Source organism: Copidosoma floridanum, unplaced genomic scaffold (genome assembly GCF_036245765.1).
Source record: "Copidosoma floridanum isolate Cflo_tuat_1 unplaced genomic scaffold, Cflo_Japanese_pri ptg000034l, whole genome shotgun sequence".
Lineage (NCBI taxonomy): Eukaryota > Metazoa > Arthropoda > Insecta > Hymenoptera > Encyrtidae > Copidosoma > Copidosoma floridanum.
This window is the reverse complement of record NW_028321911.1, coordinates 1,853,158-1,870,337: the sequence shown is the minus strand read 5'-3', so window position 1 is coordinate 1,870,337 and position 17,180 is coordinate 1,853,158. Positions and strand designations below refer to the sequence as shown.

The 17,180-nt window shown below is 31.9% G+C and overlaps 1 protein-coding gene across 1 annotated transcript; it reads right to left on the bottom strand.

The window, feature by feature from the left end:
* Positions 1 to 5,691: 5,691 nt before the first annotated feature.
* Positions 5,692 to 16,826, bottom strand: LOC149373247 (uncharacterized). Its single transcript, XM_089597615.1, has 4 exons — positions 16,788 to 16,826; positions 14,490 to 14,633; positions 14,071 to 14,290; positions 5,692 to 6,921 (listed from the first exon to the last, which is right to left on the bottom strand). Exons 2-4 carry the CDS (start codon positions 14,630 to 14,632, stop codon positions 5,773 to 5,775), a joined length of 1,512 nt encoding a protein of 503 aa, XP_089453741.1. The 5' UTR covers position 14,633; positions 16,788 to 16,826; the 3' UTR covers positions 5,692 to 5,772.
* Positions 16,827 to 17,180: the final 354 nt, after the last annotated feature.

Here is a 17,180-nt window from a genome sequence, read left to right as displayed (position 1 = left end):
GCCCGCATATATTATATTTCTAGCGCTTACTTCTATAGGTAACTAATTTTTGAAAGAATACTTTGTAACATATAATTATAATGAAGTTAAATATTATTGAACATTTTCAAGTAGTAAATTTCAATTATTGCGTAAGCACTAAGCTTTAATTCGTCAAATGTAGGCATCAGTACAAAAGCTTGACGTAACATTAGTTATAATTTTTTTCATTTGTACTAAATATAAATGAGTAAATTAAAATGTCATTATTATAAATATTAATTGAGATTTATATCACCAATTAATAAGTCACTATTATTACTCATTGCTTACTGACAGAAGCGATACATTTTTAAAATATGAATTATGTTGCTTGCTGCGGCATTTACTAATACATTTTCTGTAAATAAGTCAACTTCATTATCACTCATACGTTTACTTCACATTCATCTCGTAATACAAGCGTCATTACTTGACGTTACATATGAAGTTGGCAAATCAAATTATCAAAATTTTTTTAATGCAATAATTCCAAGTTATAAGGGAGACCGGGGTAGTCTGGCCACCCTAACTTTATCACGTTGTTATGAACGACTACTTGATTGTAGAATAATTTAAAAAACGCAAATAAAAGGGGCCGGATGTGTAGAAATAGTATCCAATTTGTTGAGTTATTTATTTATAATAGATGTAGTTTAAATATGAAAAAGTGAATGCGTCTCAAACTGGCCATTTTACCCAGGGCCGGGGTAGAGGTGGCCATACCCCGGGGTACAGTGGCCATCGATTTAAAAGGTTGTTATTTTAAATGTTGCTACTAAACTTACGTCTAAAAATTGAAAATTTATGTAAATTAATAATTACTCACATAACAGATTGATAAATAAATATGTATATCGACATAATTATTTTTCTGTCAGTATACACATAGAATAAAGAGAAATATATATTTTTCGGTATATCGTAACTGCAATTGGAATTCATTCCAGCCTTTATCCACAGTTTTTCTCTTATACTTACGCACCATGACTTATTTTTATTGCACCTTTAATACCGAATTGACTTAAAATATGACTAATTACTTAAGTACTACATAACTTTCACCTGACACTGTTTGTTTTGTTTTGGCTATAAGTACGATTAAAAAGTTTAGGTTAGGATCCGCAGATTAGCAGACTGACTCAGTATTGACGTAAACAACAAACTCGATGGCCACTGTACCCCGGAGAGATGGCCACCACACCCCAAAATAGGACTATTTTAAATTGCTTATAATTATTTTTCTAAATAATATTTGGTAAAATAAAAAAAAGCAGATTGTAGATTGAGGTTCAAACTTTCAATTTGTATCAATTTTGAATCGATTTGATGTATTTTCCGCTTCAGGCAAGTTTAATAATGTAGCTGTTCCTCCAAATTTTTTAACTATCAAATTTAATTATTTAAAAATTTAACAAAAAGTAATTCTATGGTTTTATTTTATTGACGGCATGTAAGTAGAGATATATTTCAATAAAAAAAAAAATATATTACATTTTTATCTCAATTAAATGGTTGAATATATCCAGTGGCCTGTTTACCCAGGTGGCCACGATTACCCCGGTCTCCCTTACATAATATTTTCGTTCAGTACAAACAATGAATGGCTATTTGTAAGTAAACCTTTTGTTTTATTATTACAATTTAACTAGGAATACAATAAATGTCTCATTATTCGAGGTACATTTGAAAGCATCATATATGTAGCGTGACATTTTCGATTTAAGAACTTTCACAAGCTACACCAAAATATATACGGTTTGGCTGAATTTGGGATATGTTTTAGTTCGCTATAAAAAAATAGTTAGAAATTTTTCAGATTTTTTACCACGTATCTTAGCACGTTTACAATGACAAAGTTACAGCTTTAACATAGGCTCTTATGACAATTTTTAAAAAGTTCATATCTTTTAAGCCAGATATACGATTATTAATTTTTTTGGATTAAACTGTTGGTATTTTCATACAGAACAAACGTTGTAAGAAAGAGCATTGTTTACCACGTAGTTATTTGCTATGTAACAAAACACTACTCATTTTTGAGGTTATTGCCATTAGTAACAATTGATATCAAATATATAGTCATAGTTGTAATATTGCACAAACTCGTAACAACCCTTCTAATAATGTATTTAATAGTGCTATCTGTACGTTAACTTTAACTTTTCATAGTCTTAATAATCAATTACAGAAACACTTACAACTACGTTGTATAACGATTTCAATGTGTATACAAAATGTATGATATTTCATTAAAAAATTAATTATTTTTTCTAAAGTGTAAATTTTATTAATTCCGATACAAGTCAACGCCTTCCCTATATTATTTTCCAAAGTTGTATGACTCCATCTGAAATTGTATAAGAGATTCACGTTATGGTGTAAAAAAATACTATTGTTTTTAGTAATTTCACTATAGTTCAATATAAGGGAAAGATATCCAATCCTTTTTTTGTTTGCAGTTAAAATTTGTTGTATTAGATAAATAATATAAAAATAAATACGATTTTATCTGAGTTAGTCTGGTACATTTAGAATTTAAAATAGAAAATCTTTGTTATCATACAAATCGCCGTAATTTTTAGGTTATAAAAAAATTTCACAATAACAATACAGTTACGATTGTCTTAGCATAATTAAAAAGTAACCATAAGTGGCTTTGATAAATGGTTAAATAATAATTTTTTACATATTCTGGAGGAAAACACCTTAATTTTACGAATTTTTTGCATCATTATTTATTGGCTTCGTAAGTTACATTAATATTGATAAGAATAAGGTTGTAAATGCTTATTTTACACATAAAAGCCTACATACACATCAACTATTAGTAGTTTTTGATGAAAAAAAAAAAAAAAAATCACATTACAACTTTTTAAAAATATGTGTCACTCTACTAAAAAATTTTGCAAAACTTTACAACTCCGATTTTTTGGTAATGGTCTATTTCGAAAGGTTGAAGGTTGAAGGATCAAATCACGTTGGAAACTGTTTTTTTTTTTCATTTTATTCGTTAAAGAAAAATAAATAAAATTCAATAAAATTTAAAATGTGTGCTGTAGTGGTGTGGTGGCGTTGTGTGATGCAGAGGGGATTGGAAGTACAGCAAGAGGAGTGGAGCGAAGGGTGAGTCACATACAAAATCCACTTCCATTACACATTTTCTCAAGGTCACCAATCTGAAATCGTTCATTTACTCTGTAGTGTAGAACGAGCTTATAGAAGTATAACTTAAGAAACAAATTTCAACATACAACTGACCACACACACTAACATACAGGAATATTTAGAAAAGTAGTATACTTCGATTTTGGATTTCAGATATCATGTTTCTAGCGTGTTTCCTCCCTATTGCAATCTTTATTTGGAACAAAGCTTTATTTGTAAGGAACCCCAACCCCCCCCTCAAAAAAAAAAAAAAAAAAATTGGGACGAAGAAATCAGTTTCGTCAGTACGATTAACATTATATTCGATGAGGAAAAAAAATCATCATTAAATTTTTATCAATACTTAAGTTACATGCTTTACTCGAAATAATAATTATCATTATTTATAAAAAATTCACTGTTGTGATCCAAGTTTTCGGACGCTTGTGTGGGACGGATGCACGTTCCCGTTGGTAAGTAGCACGTCATTGACAATATAAGCTATCTTCTGTCATTAATACGATGATTATTGTTATGATTTATTTAGTAATAATGTCATAAGCCATAAATAGATATACATGTGTGATCAATTGATTCGTAATCATCATGTGTGTAATTATTCAGGAAAAACTTCTGGATGATTTTAAGGTTAACTGTTGAGATGGTTTATATCCACTAAGTCTTTTTTTTGTAGGAGCCCATGATAGTAATTCAACTACTACAACAATAATATCTTTTTTTTTAAGCTATGAATGGATGTAATTAATATTAAAATTATCGGTTTTCCATACACTAATTAACGTCTGTATGAAATATCTTTTACATCTTGTCTTTAATTTTGGATGGTATCCCTTAACTTTCCTCAACGATATCTTTATATTTTACAGTTAGTGTGACAGACTGTAAAACAAGGAATTTCGCTTATAACATGAGTATTTTTTCTGTTTTTAAACGCTCGTACCATATTTCATCCGATTTTTTCGGTAGCAATCCTGTAAATCTCTTCTTTTTTAACTTCAGATGTTGCTCTACATAAATTTCTAAGAATACAATAAAGCTGTATTAATAGTGTTTCCTGCCATAGTTGCGAAACTCCTCTAAAATTAGTTCATTACATTTTTTTACAACTTGATGTGATTAAAGAAAAAAAAAACACCAAATCAATGACTATAGACATGTCTTAATGAATCATAACACAAGTAAAAAAGCAGTATTTGTGCTACAGTCTATTAAGTAAAGGTGAATTATAAAGAATAAATATCTAAGAATGCAGAGAATACATAGTAGTAAACATACTTAAATATTTATATAAATACTTATTTTATATAAATAGCTATATAATAATAGGATATAAATCAATTAACTATATATTAAAATGAGAATTTTATTTCAGGTGATGAGAAGGGATTGGTTGTTACATGACTGAAACTTTTGTATTTGCTGCAATATTAGCAGAGTCTTGTCAAGAGCGGAAAAATTTAAAAATGAGGTTTCCAATTGTAAATAGTGATTAACTTGAATAAATAAGATTAAAGATAACCACAACTTCCATAGTAATGTAAAAAAAACTTACTTAATTTTTGGGGTCTGCTTGAAAAATGCATTTGGGAAATACTATCCTACTCGAATAAATAATTTATGTAAAAAAAAAAAAAAATTGATTTGATTATAATAAGATTTATCATTTAGTGTTTTATGAAAATTTATGAAAACAATTGAATGCTTTAACGAAATGTATTTCTAAGCTTCAGCAACTGTTTTAATGCAACTTTATTTCGAAATGTTCATACGCAAATTAGTATAAATCATAGAACTGAGTCAAAAAAAATCCATACGGATCGATACGATCGATATACATATTTAAAATTTACCATGAATGTGGCGTTTTGAAACACAATTCATATCATGATATTTTTATTGGGAGTAAAAGGAGGTGGTAGACAGTTTTTCATAGATATGTATAAAATTGAAATTTTTTGAAAAAAATTAATGTGTATTTCAATCAGATGTATGTAGTATTGACAATTTAACGATTTGACAAAGTTATAAGATAACAACATCAAACATTTATATTATATTTATGTACAATGTCTTTCTTGTCAGTTTTTATATATTTCTCTCGATTACAATGACAAGAATTAATCGTTTTATGCGGATATTCAAATAAATCTTAAATCTTTTATTAAATACAAACAATGTATACATATAACATAAAATATTTAAACTTCTTGATTATATTTTATATCACAATTTTTAATTTTTTTTTTTTCAGACTTCGCGATTCTTCATAAATAACAATTTGACACTAAGTATCCTTTCTTATTGATGAAATTGCAGAAAGTCGACAAATAATAAAGTACATATTTTATTAAAAATTTTATTGTATAATAAAAAAATTATATTGTAATAATTTTTTATGAATTTACATGTCTGATTCCTACCGTTGCGCATTTATTTAGTTAATCTACTAACATTTAACCGAACTAACTTCACCTAAGGATTTCGTATCAGTCAGTTTTTCGCAATAATAGAAACTAAAAATATTTAAAAAATACTAAAGTGTAATGAGATAAATTATAAACTTTTATTGTAAAAAAAAAATAAAGTTTAAATAAAACATAAAGTAAAAAAGTAACTTTGTAATTTGAACGATTTTTGACACTCACTCGAGTATTTTTCGGACAGCTTTACTAATTTTAAAATATTGTATTTAGTGTGAGCTGCTTTTATTTCTGATATTGTTGAAGCATACTCGCTCAGCGCATTATGTGATTTCTTGACATCATTCCAGAAACGTTTACTGTCTGTCACTGCATCAGATAGAAACAAATTTTGGAAGTCTTGTTGTTTAGTCAAATAAATGCCAATAGAATCGAATAAGTTATGAGCTGAAACATTAATAAATTTTTCAAATTTATCAACTAACTCCTTATAGCGTAGAAAACCATGTCCATGAAACATTGGATTGAAATAATTGCTGGCAATACAAATTGGATCAATTTTTTCTGCTATGGTAGCTAATAACACTGTTTGTAAAGCTTCATTTTTAAATGCGGGATGGCTTACAATTATTTCCCATAGTTTTTCAGTTGCAACGGAGAGCGATAAATCGTCTCTTTTCGTAGTGGTCTCAAATTGACACACTGTTTCAATAAAACTAAGTAAAAGCGGCGCAGTCGATGCAGATAACGGTACTTGAATTTTTTTGATTTCATCTATCAGGGGGAGTAGATTCATTGCTGTATGAATTTTTGAGCTTTTTTCCTGTGATGTGCATGTTATCGTCGACGGTAAATGTAATGTGCCATCGTGAACGAGGAAAATAGCCTCCACTTTGTATATTCCTAAAGCTCTAAGGAAACTTCCTGCACAAAATTTTAAGTAGTCCTTGGAAGTTGTGTCACTCTCAACAATCGACGACAGTTGCAAAAAAGATGGCTTATCGTCATAAGCATGTAGGACGGAAAGACACGCAATGCATGAATCAAGGCGGGCAGTAATGACTTCAATTATTTTGCAATGTTGTTTTCTGTAATCTTGTGTAAAAGATGTATCGTAGGCATGTCTCAAAATAGTTGTCTTAAAATCTTGAATAGACGGCAAAGTATGATTTTCATCGAAAGCTCTGAGCAACTCCAACGTGCAATCCGAATCGATACTGTCGATTTCAAGCTCTTTCTTCAAGAAAAATTCGAGCAGTTTCACATTTTTGTCAATCGCTGAAGTTGTTGTATTATGATTTGGTTCAACGAGTTCCTAGAAAAAAGTGAAAAGTTTGCCAACAATTTGTAAAACTCAGTATACATGAATAATTTTTGATGAATAAATTGTATTAATTTTTTGTATTTCAAAACCATATGAAATCTATATAGATGTATTTCTGTAAATTAAGTATTTGTGTACTTGTTTTCGTTTGTTAGACAGTGAATTTTGAATGTTCTGACAAAAAATGTTAAAATGTTATGAAAAGTTTGATTTTATTGAGACAATATAAGGACATGATACAAGAAACAATTAATAACAATTTGAACAATTATTATAAATGATGTAACCATTTGAATATTGGAAAATAAATTAAAAAATTTAATTACAGCAGTATTACACTGTCATTTGCTGTATAAACAAAGTTTGAGAGGTATGCATAATAAAAAACGCAGACATTTTAATCGCATCTTTTCATACTATACAAAACAGGCGTATTGCTTGCGTTCAAAAATGTATTTTATATATCTTCATTATTTATCTGATTCTTAGTTTATCTTAGCCGAGTAGAGATTTGAAAGTATTAAAAAATACAATTTACTGTATGTAATGCCTATATACGTACATGTATATAAACACATTATAACTGTATATATGAAACACTCATATATCTTTCTATATTATGTAAATGTACGAGTGGGGTATTTCACACAAACCTCCTACAGCCCATCAATGTCCCCCACAGAAGAAGGTAAAATTATGTCTTTTTTTACCTTGTATCGGCTTAGTTGACTTTTTGTCTAGACCCACCACCGACTCCTACAATCCCTTAGCAATATTTCCAACTACCCAAGCGTTTTCGCGCACACTTGTGCGCAGGCTTACTCTCTCTCACACGGCAGACCAGGAGTAGGGGAGCTCTCTCTCCTTAACTTTAACTTAAGCCCCACCAACTTTTAACAGCTTAAATACAATATTTTACTTTAGAGGTCTGAGTCCTCGATAGGTCAGTTGCACGAAGGGAAAAAAAATGGTATTATAGCATGGAAGCATTAATGCGGTGAGCCTATACGAGTCTGCGTGGTACAGAAGCATACGAACTATACAATGAGTACATCCATTGTATAGTAGCAGCGCAGCGACTCGATGCTTCGTACGCATCAGCTATATATATGGGATAAACGCATAGCGCTCATGAAATTTTCTCCGGTACTGTCTTGCGTTTACACGAGCGTCACGCGCATGTGTGTTATCTACACATGCCGAATGCCAGCCAGGGATACAGTTACAGACAGGTACGTATATACACACAGGTGTAGATGCACTCATTGTATAGTTCGTATGCTTCCGTAGCACGCAGACTCGTATGGGCTCACCACATAGGTTCTTCGATGCTATAATACCATTTTTTCCCCTTCGTGTGGGTAAACCTTTTACCCATACAACTCCGCACGGGAAATCTTCGATTCCTTGCGGATGCTACTTATTTTTTTTTTTTTTTTTTTTCTTTTATTTTCATGTGTACGAACAATATTAATGAAGGATAACACGTGCGTTTTTCTAGAAATATTTTAACAAATATTTGAAAACATGCTAGATAAATGTCTGCTTTATGTAATAAGAAAAATTAATTTAAGATTACATTAATTAAATATTCAAAAGCGCCTGCCGAAAATAATAAGCAAGCAGAGTACAATATGTTAATAATCATACTTTCTATCAATCAACTACTAAAATGCAAAATATGTATATGTATATTTTATGCATTACATGCGTAAATTCAAATCATCGCAAACCAGACAAGTTTAATATAAATTTGCATAATGGGCAATAATACATAAATTAATAAGAGATGCAATGCGCTCTTGTATCTATCAATGAATAAACTATGAAAGGAGAAAATTATGCAGTGAATTATGTCCTATTTGATAGAGCGCGAAAATTCGGTGAGCGGACGATAATTTGCTGTGGGCACGAAGATGGTTGTTGTATTTTATTCTCGTATGATCAAGAACAGACTAAGCCTATGAGGGAAGCCCCTCAAAGAAAAAATTAAAACTTTATTTTTTATTTTTTAGCAAAATATAATTTGACTGTAAATTAAACTACTAATGTAACGAGAGATTTTTGGCCATATTTATATCAACACTTTTTAATTTTTTCTTAAAAAAAAAAAAAAAAAAAAAACGCTGAGATACACCGCTAGGTAGCATAGAAATAATATCGTTTTGTTTTCTTTTTATGAGTCTGCTAAAGCCACTAAATCAAAACAAGCATCTCCACACCCAAACCGAATTATCGTCCGAGTGTTGCTACTTGTTTCGATGTTTCTATAATGACATTTGTAACTAATATATATATATATATATATATATATATATATATATATATATATATATATATATTAAAAAATATTGACTAATAATAACACTCTCTAAACTTTATTGTAGTCTCAAATCTGGACTTTATAAAGTATTATTATTAGTTGGTATTTTTTTTTTTTTTTTTCGTTATTTAATAACAAAAAAAAAACAAGCGATGTACATGTACATATTAAAAACCCTTTGTTTTCTTATAATTTCATTTATTTTTCTACCCTAACGTCTGTCATCTTATTAATAGCATGTGTAAACGATCAACAGAAAGTGTAAAAGTCAGGGCTGTATTATTATAAGCTTTACTATATACCACCAAATCCGTTATGAAATTTTTTTAACAAATGTATTATTTTAAGCAACTGAAGATATCAATAAGAAACTACAATCCTGGGAAAACAATGACGTTACTAAGAAGTGTTATTCCACATTATGCAAATTTATATCAAACTTGTCTGGTTTGCAATATTTTGAATTTATGCTTGTAATGCCCGAAATGTAAGAATACATATTTTGAATTTTAGTAGTTGATTGATAAAAAGTATGATTATTAACATATCGTACTCTGGTTGTTTATTATTTTTGGCATGCATTTTTGAATAATTAATTAATGTAATCTTAAATTAATTTTTCTTATTACATAAAGCAGACATTTATCTAGCATATTTTTAAATATTGGTTAAAATATTTTTCCTTGAAAAAAGCACGTATTATCCTTCATAAATATTGTTCGTACACACGAAAAAAAAAAAAAAAAAAAAAAAGTTGCATCCGCAAGAAATCGAAGATTTCCCGTGCGGATTTGTATGGGCAAAAGGTTTACCCAACTGACCTATCGAGGACTCAGACCTCTTAAGTAAAATATTGTATTTAGGCTGTTAAAAGTTGGTGGGGCTTAAGTTAAAGTTTAGGAGAGGGTGCTCTCCAACTCCTGGTCAGGGTCTGAGAGAGAGAGTAAACCTGCGCACAAGTGTGCGCGAAACGCTTGGGTAGTTAAAAACACTGCCCTTTAGCCCTCAGATTTTCTTAACTTCATTCAATCGAGCGTACAGCTTGGCATACCTTTAAAAAATTAAAATGAGTGTTCACTGCTAACAAAATATGTTATATACATATCTTGCATATTTCCCTTTAAGATTAAAACAAAATCAGTGTGAGTAATTATAAAATATGATTAACAAAGGTGTACAAATAGTACATTATATTTTGGTAAAGCTATTCATCGAAAGCTGCGGCGTCTGCTCACCCAAGGTCTTGGTGCTGCTGCTTCCCTGTCTTGGGTGAACTGCTCACCCAAACTGGGAGAACAGTCGAACCAATACTTGGGTGAGCCGCTAGAGGGATTTAGGGTGAGCGTCGCTTTTAACTTTTTCCCAGTGAAGAAACGCGTGCACTTTGAGGGAGGGAGGAGTACGGAGTAGCAGTGGCGACGCAGAGAGAGAGAGCGGAGAGCGCCAGCCAGCGCATAGACCTATCAGCTAGAAAGCGTAAGGAAAAAGTGTGCACCTGTGGGGGGGGGGGGGTACAGCGTAGCAGCGGCAGCAGAGAGAGAGAGAGAGAGCTCCATTCAGAGCAGGGACCCATCAGCCGAAAAGCGTAAGAATAACGCGTGCACTCACATTTTCACTAGCTAAAAAAAAAGCCAAATTTAAGAGAATCCGATTACCAATCAATTGCTAAAAATTTTTTTTAAATCTGAGCTCCTGTAAACGAATGGGAGCACTTTTTTGTTCGACATGTATACACACAACTTTCGTACCCATACAAGCCCAGGCGGCACATTCCCATAACCATTAGGAAATTGGTGGAAAATTTAAATTGGGTGATTAAATTTTTATATTGAATTCGAATTTTTTCATTTGTTTTTATTACATTTGCATGGATACATTTTGTATTTTTATAATTGAAGTTAACGATATTTTTAACAAATTACTTCCTATATATTTTATTATTTGTTTCTCGTTTTTATTAACCAAATAACATATTTTATACTCAATAATCATCACTTTTAATGAACCACTAGAATTATCATTTGATTAGAAAAAAAATTATCGCTTTCTGACTGATGGGTTCCCAAACCTTTCATACATAACAAATTTACAGGAAAGACATTTATCGCCGTAACCCCCGGAAAAAAATACATATGAAATTCTCATGTATTCACGAACCTTGTATGCTGTAGTATACATGTGATTTCAACATACATGCGAGAACTTTGTTCTTACCGTGGGACTCCGAGTCCCACACGTTTTTTTTCAGATAAGTAGTTGTTATCGTTTGATATTGCTGTACTGCTACTGTGCCGTGTGTGAGGTTATTAAATATTACAGCTAAGCTTTTGTGTTTTAAAACGTTCGACTACTGGTCGAACAGAAATTATTTGAGCCTATGTGAGCGAAAGAGAGGTCAGTTCTGCTTGTTCTTTCTTATATTCACAAATCAGTTAGAAATGTACACAATAATATTTTTTATTATTATTATTATTATTATTATAGCTATAGTTTTTCTTATTATTATTCATCATCGCCTTTAGGCTCAGACATGGCTTTTATTACACGAGAATAGTATTTTTCAGATATTGGTGCAAGCTTGAGTTATGACCAGATGTTTATTACGTGTAAACACGTATAAAAACCAGGACCAACTCAATCTCACCTATGATCACGTTGGAAAAGCGTAAGCGTTAATCGACTCTCGGAATTAAGAGCACAAGTGAAACGGCGAGACTTGAACGGTCACCCGTCCAATTTCTAACCGCGCCAAATGCTGCTTAACCCCGGAGATCAACGGAACTGCAACTCTACCGTTGCGCCACCGCAACCACTGATATAGCTATAGTTACACCTAGAAATTATAGCTTTAATTATAGCTATAATAACCTATAAAACACCTATATTTACATGTAAAACGTACCTAAAAATATAGCTATAAATCACAGCTTAGAATTTCGCTCAAATTTGAAACGAAAGTTGGTTTAAAATCTGATTTTTTTAAAGGTCTACTACTACATACTAGCGTTATCTTCCATATGATAACACCGAAACTGATAGGGCCTAAAGTATTGTTAACAATTTTTAAAAAACTTAAAATTGCTTCATGATTTTTGGATTTTTTTTTTCTAGTTATTCAGCCCCCTAGTTTTGATCTTATCATATACGATAGCACCTAAAGGTTATCAATATAAATTTAAACAAGTCAGATTTTAAACCAACTTTTATTTAAAACTTGAGCAACATTTAGAGCTGTAAATTATAACTATACTTGTAGCTATATTTTACAGATAGCAATAGCTGTTTTACAGGTAATTATGAGTGTTATAATTATAGCTATAATTTATAGGTATAATTATAGCTATAGAGCGCGCGGTGGCTCAGTTGGCTAGGTTGTGGATCGGCATACGGGAGACCGTGGTTCGATTCCCAGCCAGTGCAACATTTTCGGGCAAGTATTTTTGTGAATTTTCACATGTGCTTTTTCACCACGCAATGCTCCTCGAGGAGGGAATAGGCGACCTTCTCGCAGCAAAATTGCCTATTTCCCCCTACCCCCTTCTGTAATGGGAGGCCTCCCTATCCCTCATCCCTTCTCTCTCCCAAGTGTCGAGTACCCATAGTAGTGCCCTAATTAGGAGCCGGACGTATGACACTATAATATATATAAAAAAAAGAATTATAGCTATAAATTTTTGACTCAGAGATTTAAACATATTCTGTTATACTAGCTAATTATCTATCATTTTAGCTTTACAGAAAAAGTTTTTCCTAAAAATGCTTGTGGTCTAACTTTTGAGAGATCTATTTTTACCGTTGAAAAAAGAGTTAAGTCTCAAGAAGCCTTATAATTGAGTAAAACTCGGAAATAAAACACTAGTTTTCTCATGGTGATGTCATGCCTGTCTTGCGTATACTATCCAACTATTAAAATTCTCGACCATAAGATGGCATAAACGCTCTACGCTAGGGATCCTTACTTAAAGTATATATGTACATGTATATGTATATAACTGACATCAAATTGTAATATTTCTTACCTATCTCACCAACTACTTTACTTAACATATAAATTTATTCCTATTTGTACTAGTTACAAAATTAAGCAATTTTAATGACACAAACTTTCACATATTAATATATGAAATGTATCAAATCAACCATTAACAACTAATGTACTACGTAATTTTTTTTTTCCCATATACATTTGTAAGATGTATTAGAAAATTAATTTGTACACAGGTAATACTGCAACATTTTTATGTTCCATATAACTATGTTGTTAATTGGTCAAATTAAAAAAAATGTTTATGTACTGATTGTGCATTGAATATTGATGTGGCAAGGTTTATTATTAATGTATCATATATAAAAAAGCAGTCCCTTAGCTTACTGAATTTAATTTAGATTTGAAATCAGCAAATCAAAAGAAAACTGTATAGAATGAAATGCTTTTAAATGTGATTATAGTCGGTTATTGTTTTTTGCATGGTAAAATTTGTTAGTTCAGTTTGTATAGTATTGTCTTCAAAATATGGACAGGATTTATCGATTTGCAGGTACACAAAAAATGCAATTATTTACAGAAATGACTTTATGAGTATAAGACTGATATGCTAAAAAAAAAGTAGTGTTAAGTTGTAGGTAACAAAATGGTAAGAAAAATAATGGTAAAAGTTCTAAATTTGTAATATAACAAAACCAATAAAATTTGTTAATGCATGAGTTACTATTTGTGTGTGTGTCTATAAATATATAATGGTGGGTGTGTGTCTAAGTATAAGTAAAACCTAAATAATAAACTATTTTTTCCAAATACATTTGCTACATTTACTTACAGATCCATTTGTGGATATTTCAGCAACATTATGATCCCGTGAATTAACAGATACGTCCTTAAGGATATTCCTTTGAGTTGTTGACATAGATGGAGTAGTACGACTTTGTGGGGCAGTCACAGAATTATGATTGGGCTCATTGGACTCACGCAAATGATTTTCTTGATTCATATTGTTGATTGACTCGTTAGCAGATGATCTCCTTTTCAAACAGGCTCTTCTGAAAAATAATTTGTCATAATTACAAATATACATAACTACAAGACTGCATAATATTGCTGAACAGAAAAGAAGGTGAATGTTTTATGCATTATTTACACCTTTGTTGCATAAAATAATAATATTTGAAATACACCTTTTACCTACGTAAATGCGTATAATACAATTTAAAAAATCAGAATTAATGTTTGTTTACTTACCGATGGGACGATAGAGCTTTAGACGAGTGTCCAGCAAGTGTTTCAAAACACAAGTGACAACGACCAGCAACTAGTTTTCCACTGCCATCCCGGATTTCATCAAAATTATTCCACTCTCCATGTTTGGGCCTTCCTTTAGGCATCCTAAATAATAATTATAAAAAAGGATTAAATTATTCAAGAAGAAAATTCAAGTAGCACTTTAAAAATAAGCACCACAGTAATTCGATAACATTATTAACGACAGAAATAATAAAGGAAGACCATGGTAAAATAACGTGCAAGCAAGGTACAGAATAATAGGTACATACCATAATATTTATTTATAATCTACACAAAAATAAAATAAAATAATGCAGATATCTTATGACAACAAGAAATCGTAATTAAGGTTATAATGCTCATAACATTAGATGCAAAGACCGACTTTCAATTATGTTGCAGGTGTTATTTTTTTTAATTTACAGAAATATTAGCGTTCAATTGCTCTTACTTACGTGTTTTGAAATAAATTGGCAGTTAATTTGCAAAATATTAGGCTAAAAAGCACTTTTCAGGTGAAATCTCAAAAAAGTTCCAATTCCGAACTTTCCGATGATTTCAGAACATTCGGAAACATCGGAAAGTTCGGAAATCAAATAAGACGCCGGATTCATTTCCGAACTTTCCGAACTTTTTAAATGTTTTAATAACTTGGGATTCGGATAATCAGGTTTCGATCCCATCCGACGGAGGTCGTACTGATTACAACCAGTGAGCCCAAAGGTAGCACTAAACGTAAACAATAAAATTAAATAAGTTTCACCAACACAAGTGCCCATCACCCTTAAACCCGGGATGCTTACTGGCCACTCTGTTAAATAATAAAATTATTAATTAAGAACACAATTGTATAATACCCGATGACCCAGAGCGCTTACTGGTGAGTTTGTTAAATATATAAATTATTAATAAATAACAAGTGCCTATCACCCAAAGTCCCGGGGCGCTCACTGGCCACTCTGTTAAATAATGAATTATTAACAAAGAGGTATAAGAATAGAGAAGAAAAGGGGGCGTGATATGCGACAGCAGAATTCGCTACGTAACGGGGCATCTGTCTTCGTTTGGCAGTTATGTTATTGGTCGAGTCATACATGAGATTGAATCAACTGTAGGATTTAGGACGAAGGAGTAGCTAATAACGTGGCTTTGGCAACAAGGATAGATGCACCGTTACACTTAGTTATGCTGTCGCTGCCGCTAATGGGCTAGTATAGCGCTTTTCCCCTCTATTCTTATCAATAAATAACACAAGCACCTATCTTCCGATGACCTGGGGCGCTTACTGGCCACTCTGTTGAATAATAAGTTGTTGTTAGACTTGATTTGAATTTCGCGCTTTACATTTGGTAACACTTACTTTTGGGGACACTGGTTAGCTTGTAACTAAGGGTGTGTTCCAGTAAAGCCCTCTGACAAGTTAACGACAACTTAATTATGTCTTACGATATCTTGCGTTATGTTTAAGTTGTCGGTAAGTTGTCAGAGAGCGCTACTGGAACACACTGTAAAGCAGTACATTTTTATTTAAAAACACAGATGTTTGAATTGGTATTACTGAAATCAACTCATGAATTTTTATTATAATTAATCTTACGTGAATGTACGTGCACATGAAGTTACTTTTGCAATGCACAACATGGGCACTATTGGCATTATGCCTCTACCACGTGACCTCAGTATATATTTGACTAATGTAGAGGGAAAATAACACAGGTCTTACGGGAGGAATCTTGTTTTTATTTTTTTTTGCACCTCAAAAGATATTGAGCAAAAGGTTAATTCCTTATATGTTACTGACATAATGAGACTTACGTAGTTATTTTTTCTTTTGATGAGCATTGAGCAACTTTGAGATGTTTGTTTATCTCTGAGCATCAGCAGCAGCAGTAGGGTTAAACGGCACTTCGTACACGTTTAAAACGCTGTTACAACCTTTATAAACGAATCCACCAAAGGAAAAAAATAACTACGTAACTCTCATTATGTTAGTGACATGGAATTAACAACATTTTTAAGCTCAATATCTTTTTAAGTGCGAAAAAAAATAAAAACAAGATTCCTCCCATGAGACCTGTGTTATTTTCCCTCTACATTAGTCATATATATACTGAGGTCACGTGGTAGAGGCATAATGTTAATAGGTGCAGCTGTTTTCTTACAAAACGACATTCAATGTCAGAAACTGATCCAGGTAATTTACAGATATTTTACTTGACTTGTAAGAAACTAAGTAAGTTATGGAAGGTATCTTACCTACCCACCACTGGTGGGAAGCGAATTTCATATGTTTTAGGAACAAACCGGACCTGACCTGCCGCAAACTTCAAGACTCAATTAATTGACCTGTTCCATCCTGTTCGAGCTCGCCTCCAGAACCCTTACGGACTAGCTTTTGACGAGCCAGAACCAGTCCAAACCCGTACTGGATTCTCGAAAGGAGATGCCAAGGTCAAAACCTACGTGACTTCCTGCACGTCTTTCGGCCTATAGAAGGAGCTGGAAAGGTCCTTTGCAGTCAGTCTACTTCCAACAGTTGCCTACGGCGAGGTGCTCCACGTAAATAAAAGTAATCAAGGTGCCCCCCTATAAAACCCTAAGGCGAGTACCTCAGTGTTGTTGTGAATTATTAGTGTCAGTCAAGAGAAT

Excerpts from the sequence above, each read along its gene's own strand:
- LOC149373247 (XM_089597615.1), bottom strand. The coding sequence starts at position 14,632 with ATGCCTAAAGGAAGGCCCAAACATGGAGAGTGGAATAATTTTGATGAA. Across the intron at positions 14,291-14,489 it reads AAAGCTCTATCGTCCCATCG|AAGAGCCTGTTTGAAAAGGA; the intron begins GTAAGTAAACAA and ends ATTATTTTTCAG. Across the intron at positions 6,922-14,070 it reads AAATATCCACAAATGGATCT|GAACTCGTTGAACCAAATCA; the intron begins GTAAGTAAATGT and ends ACTTTTTTCTAG.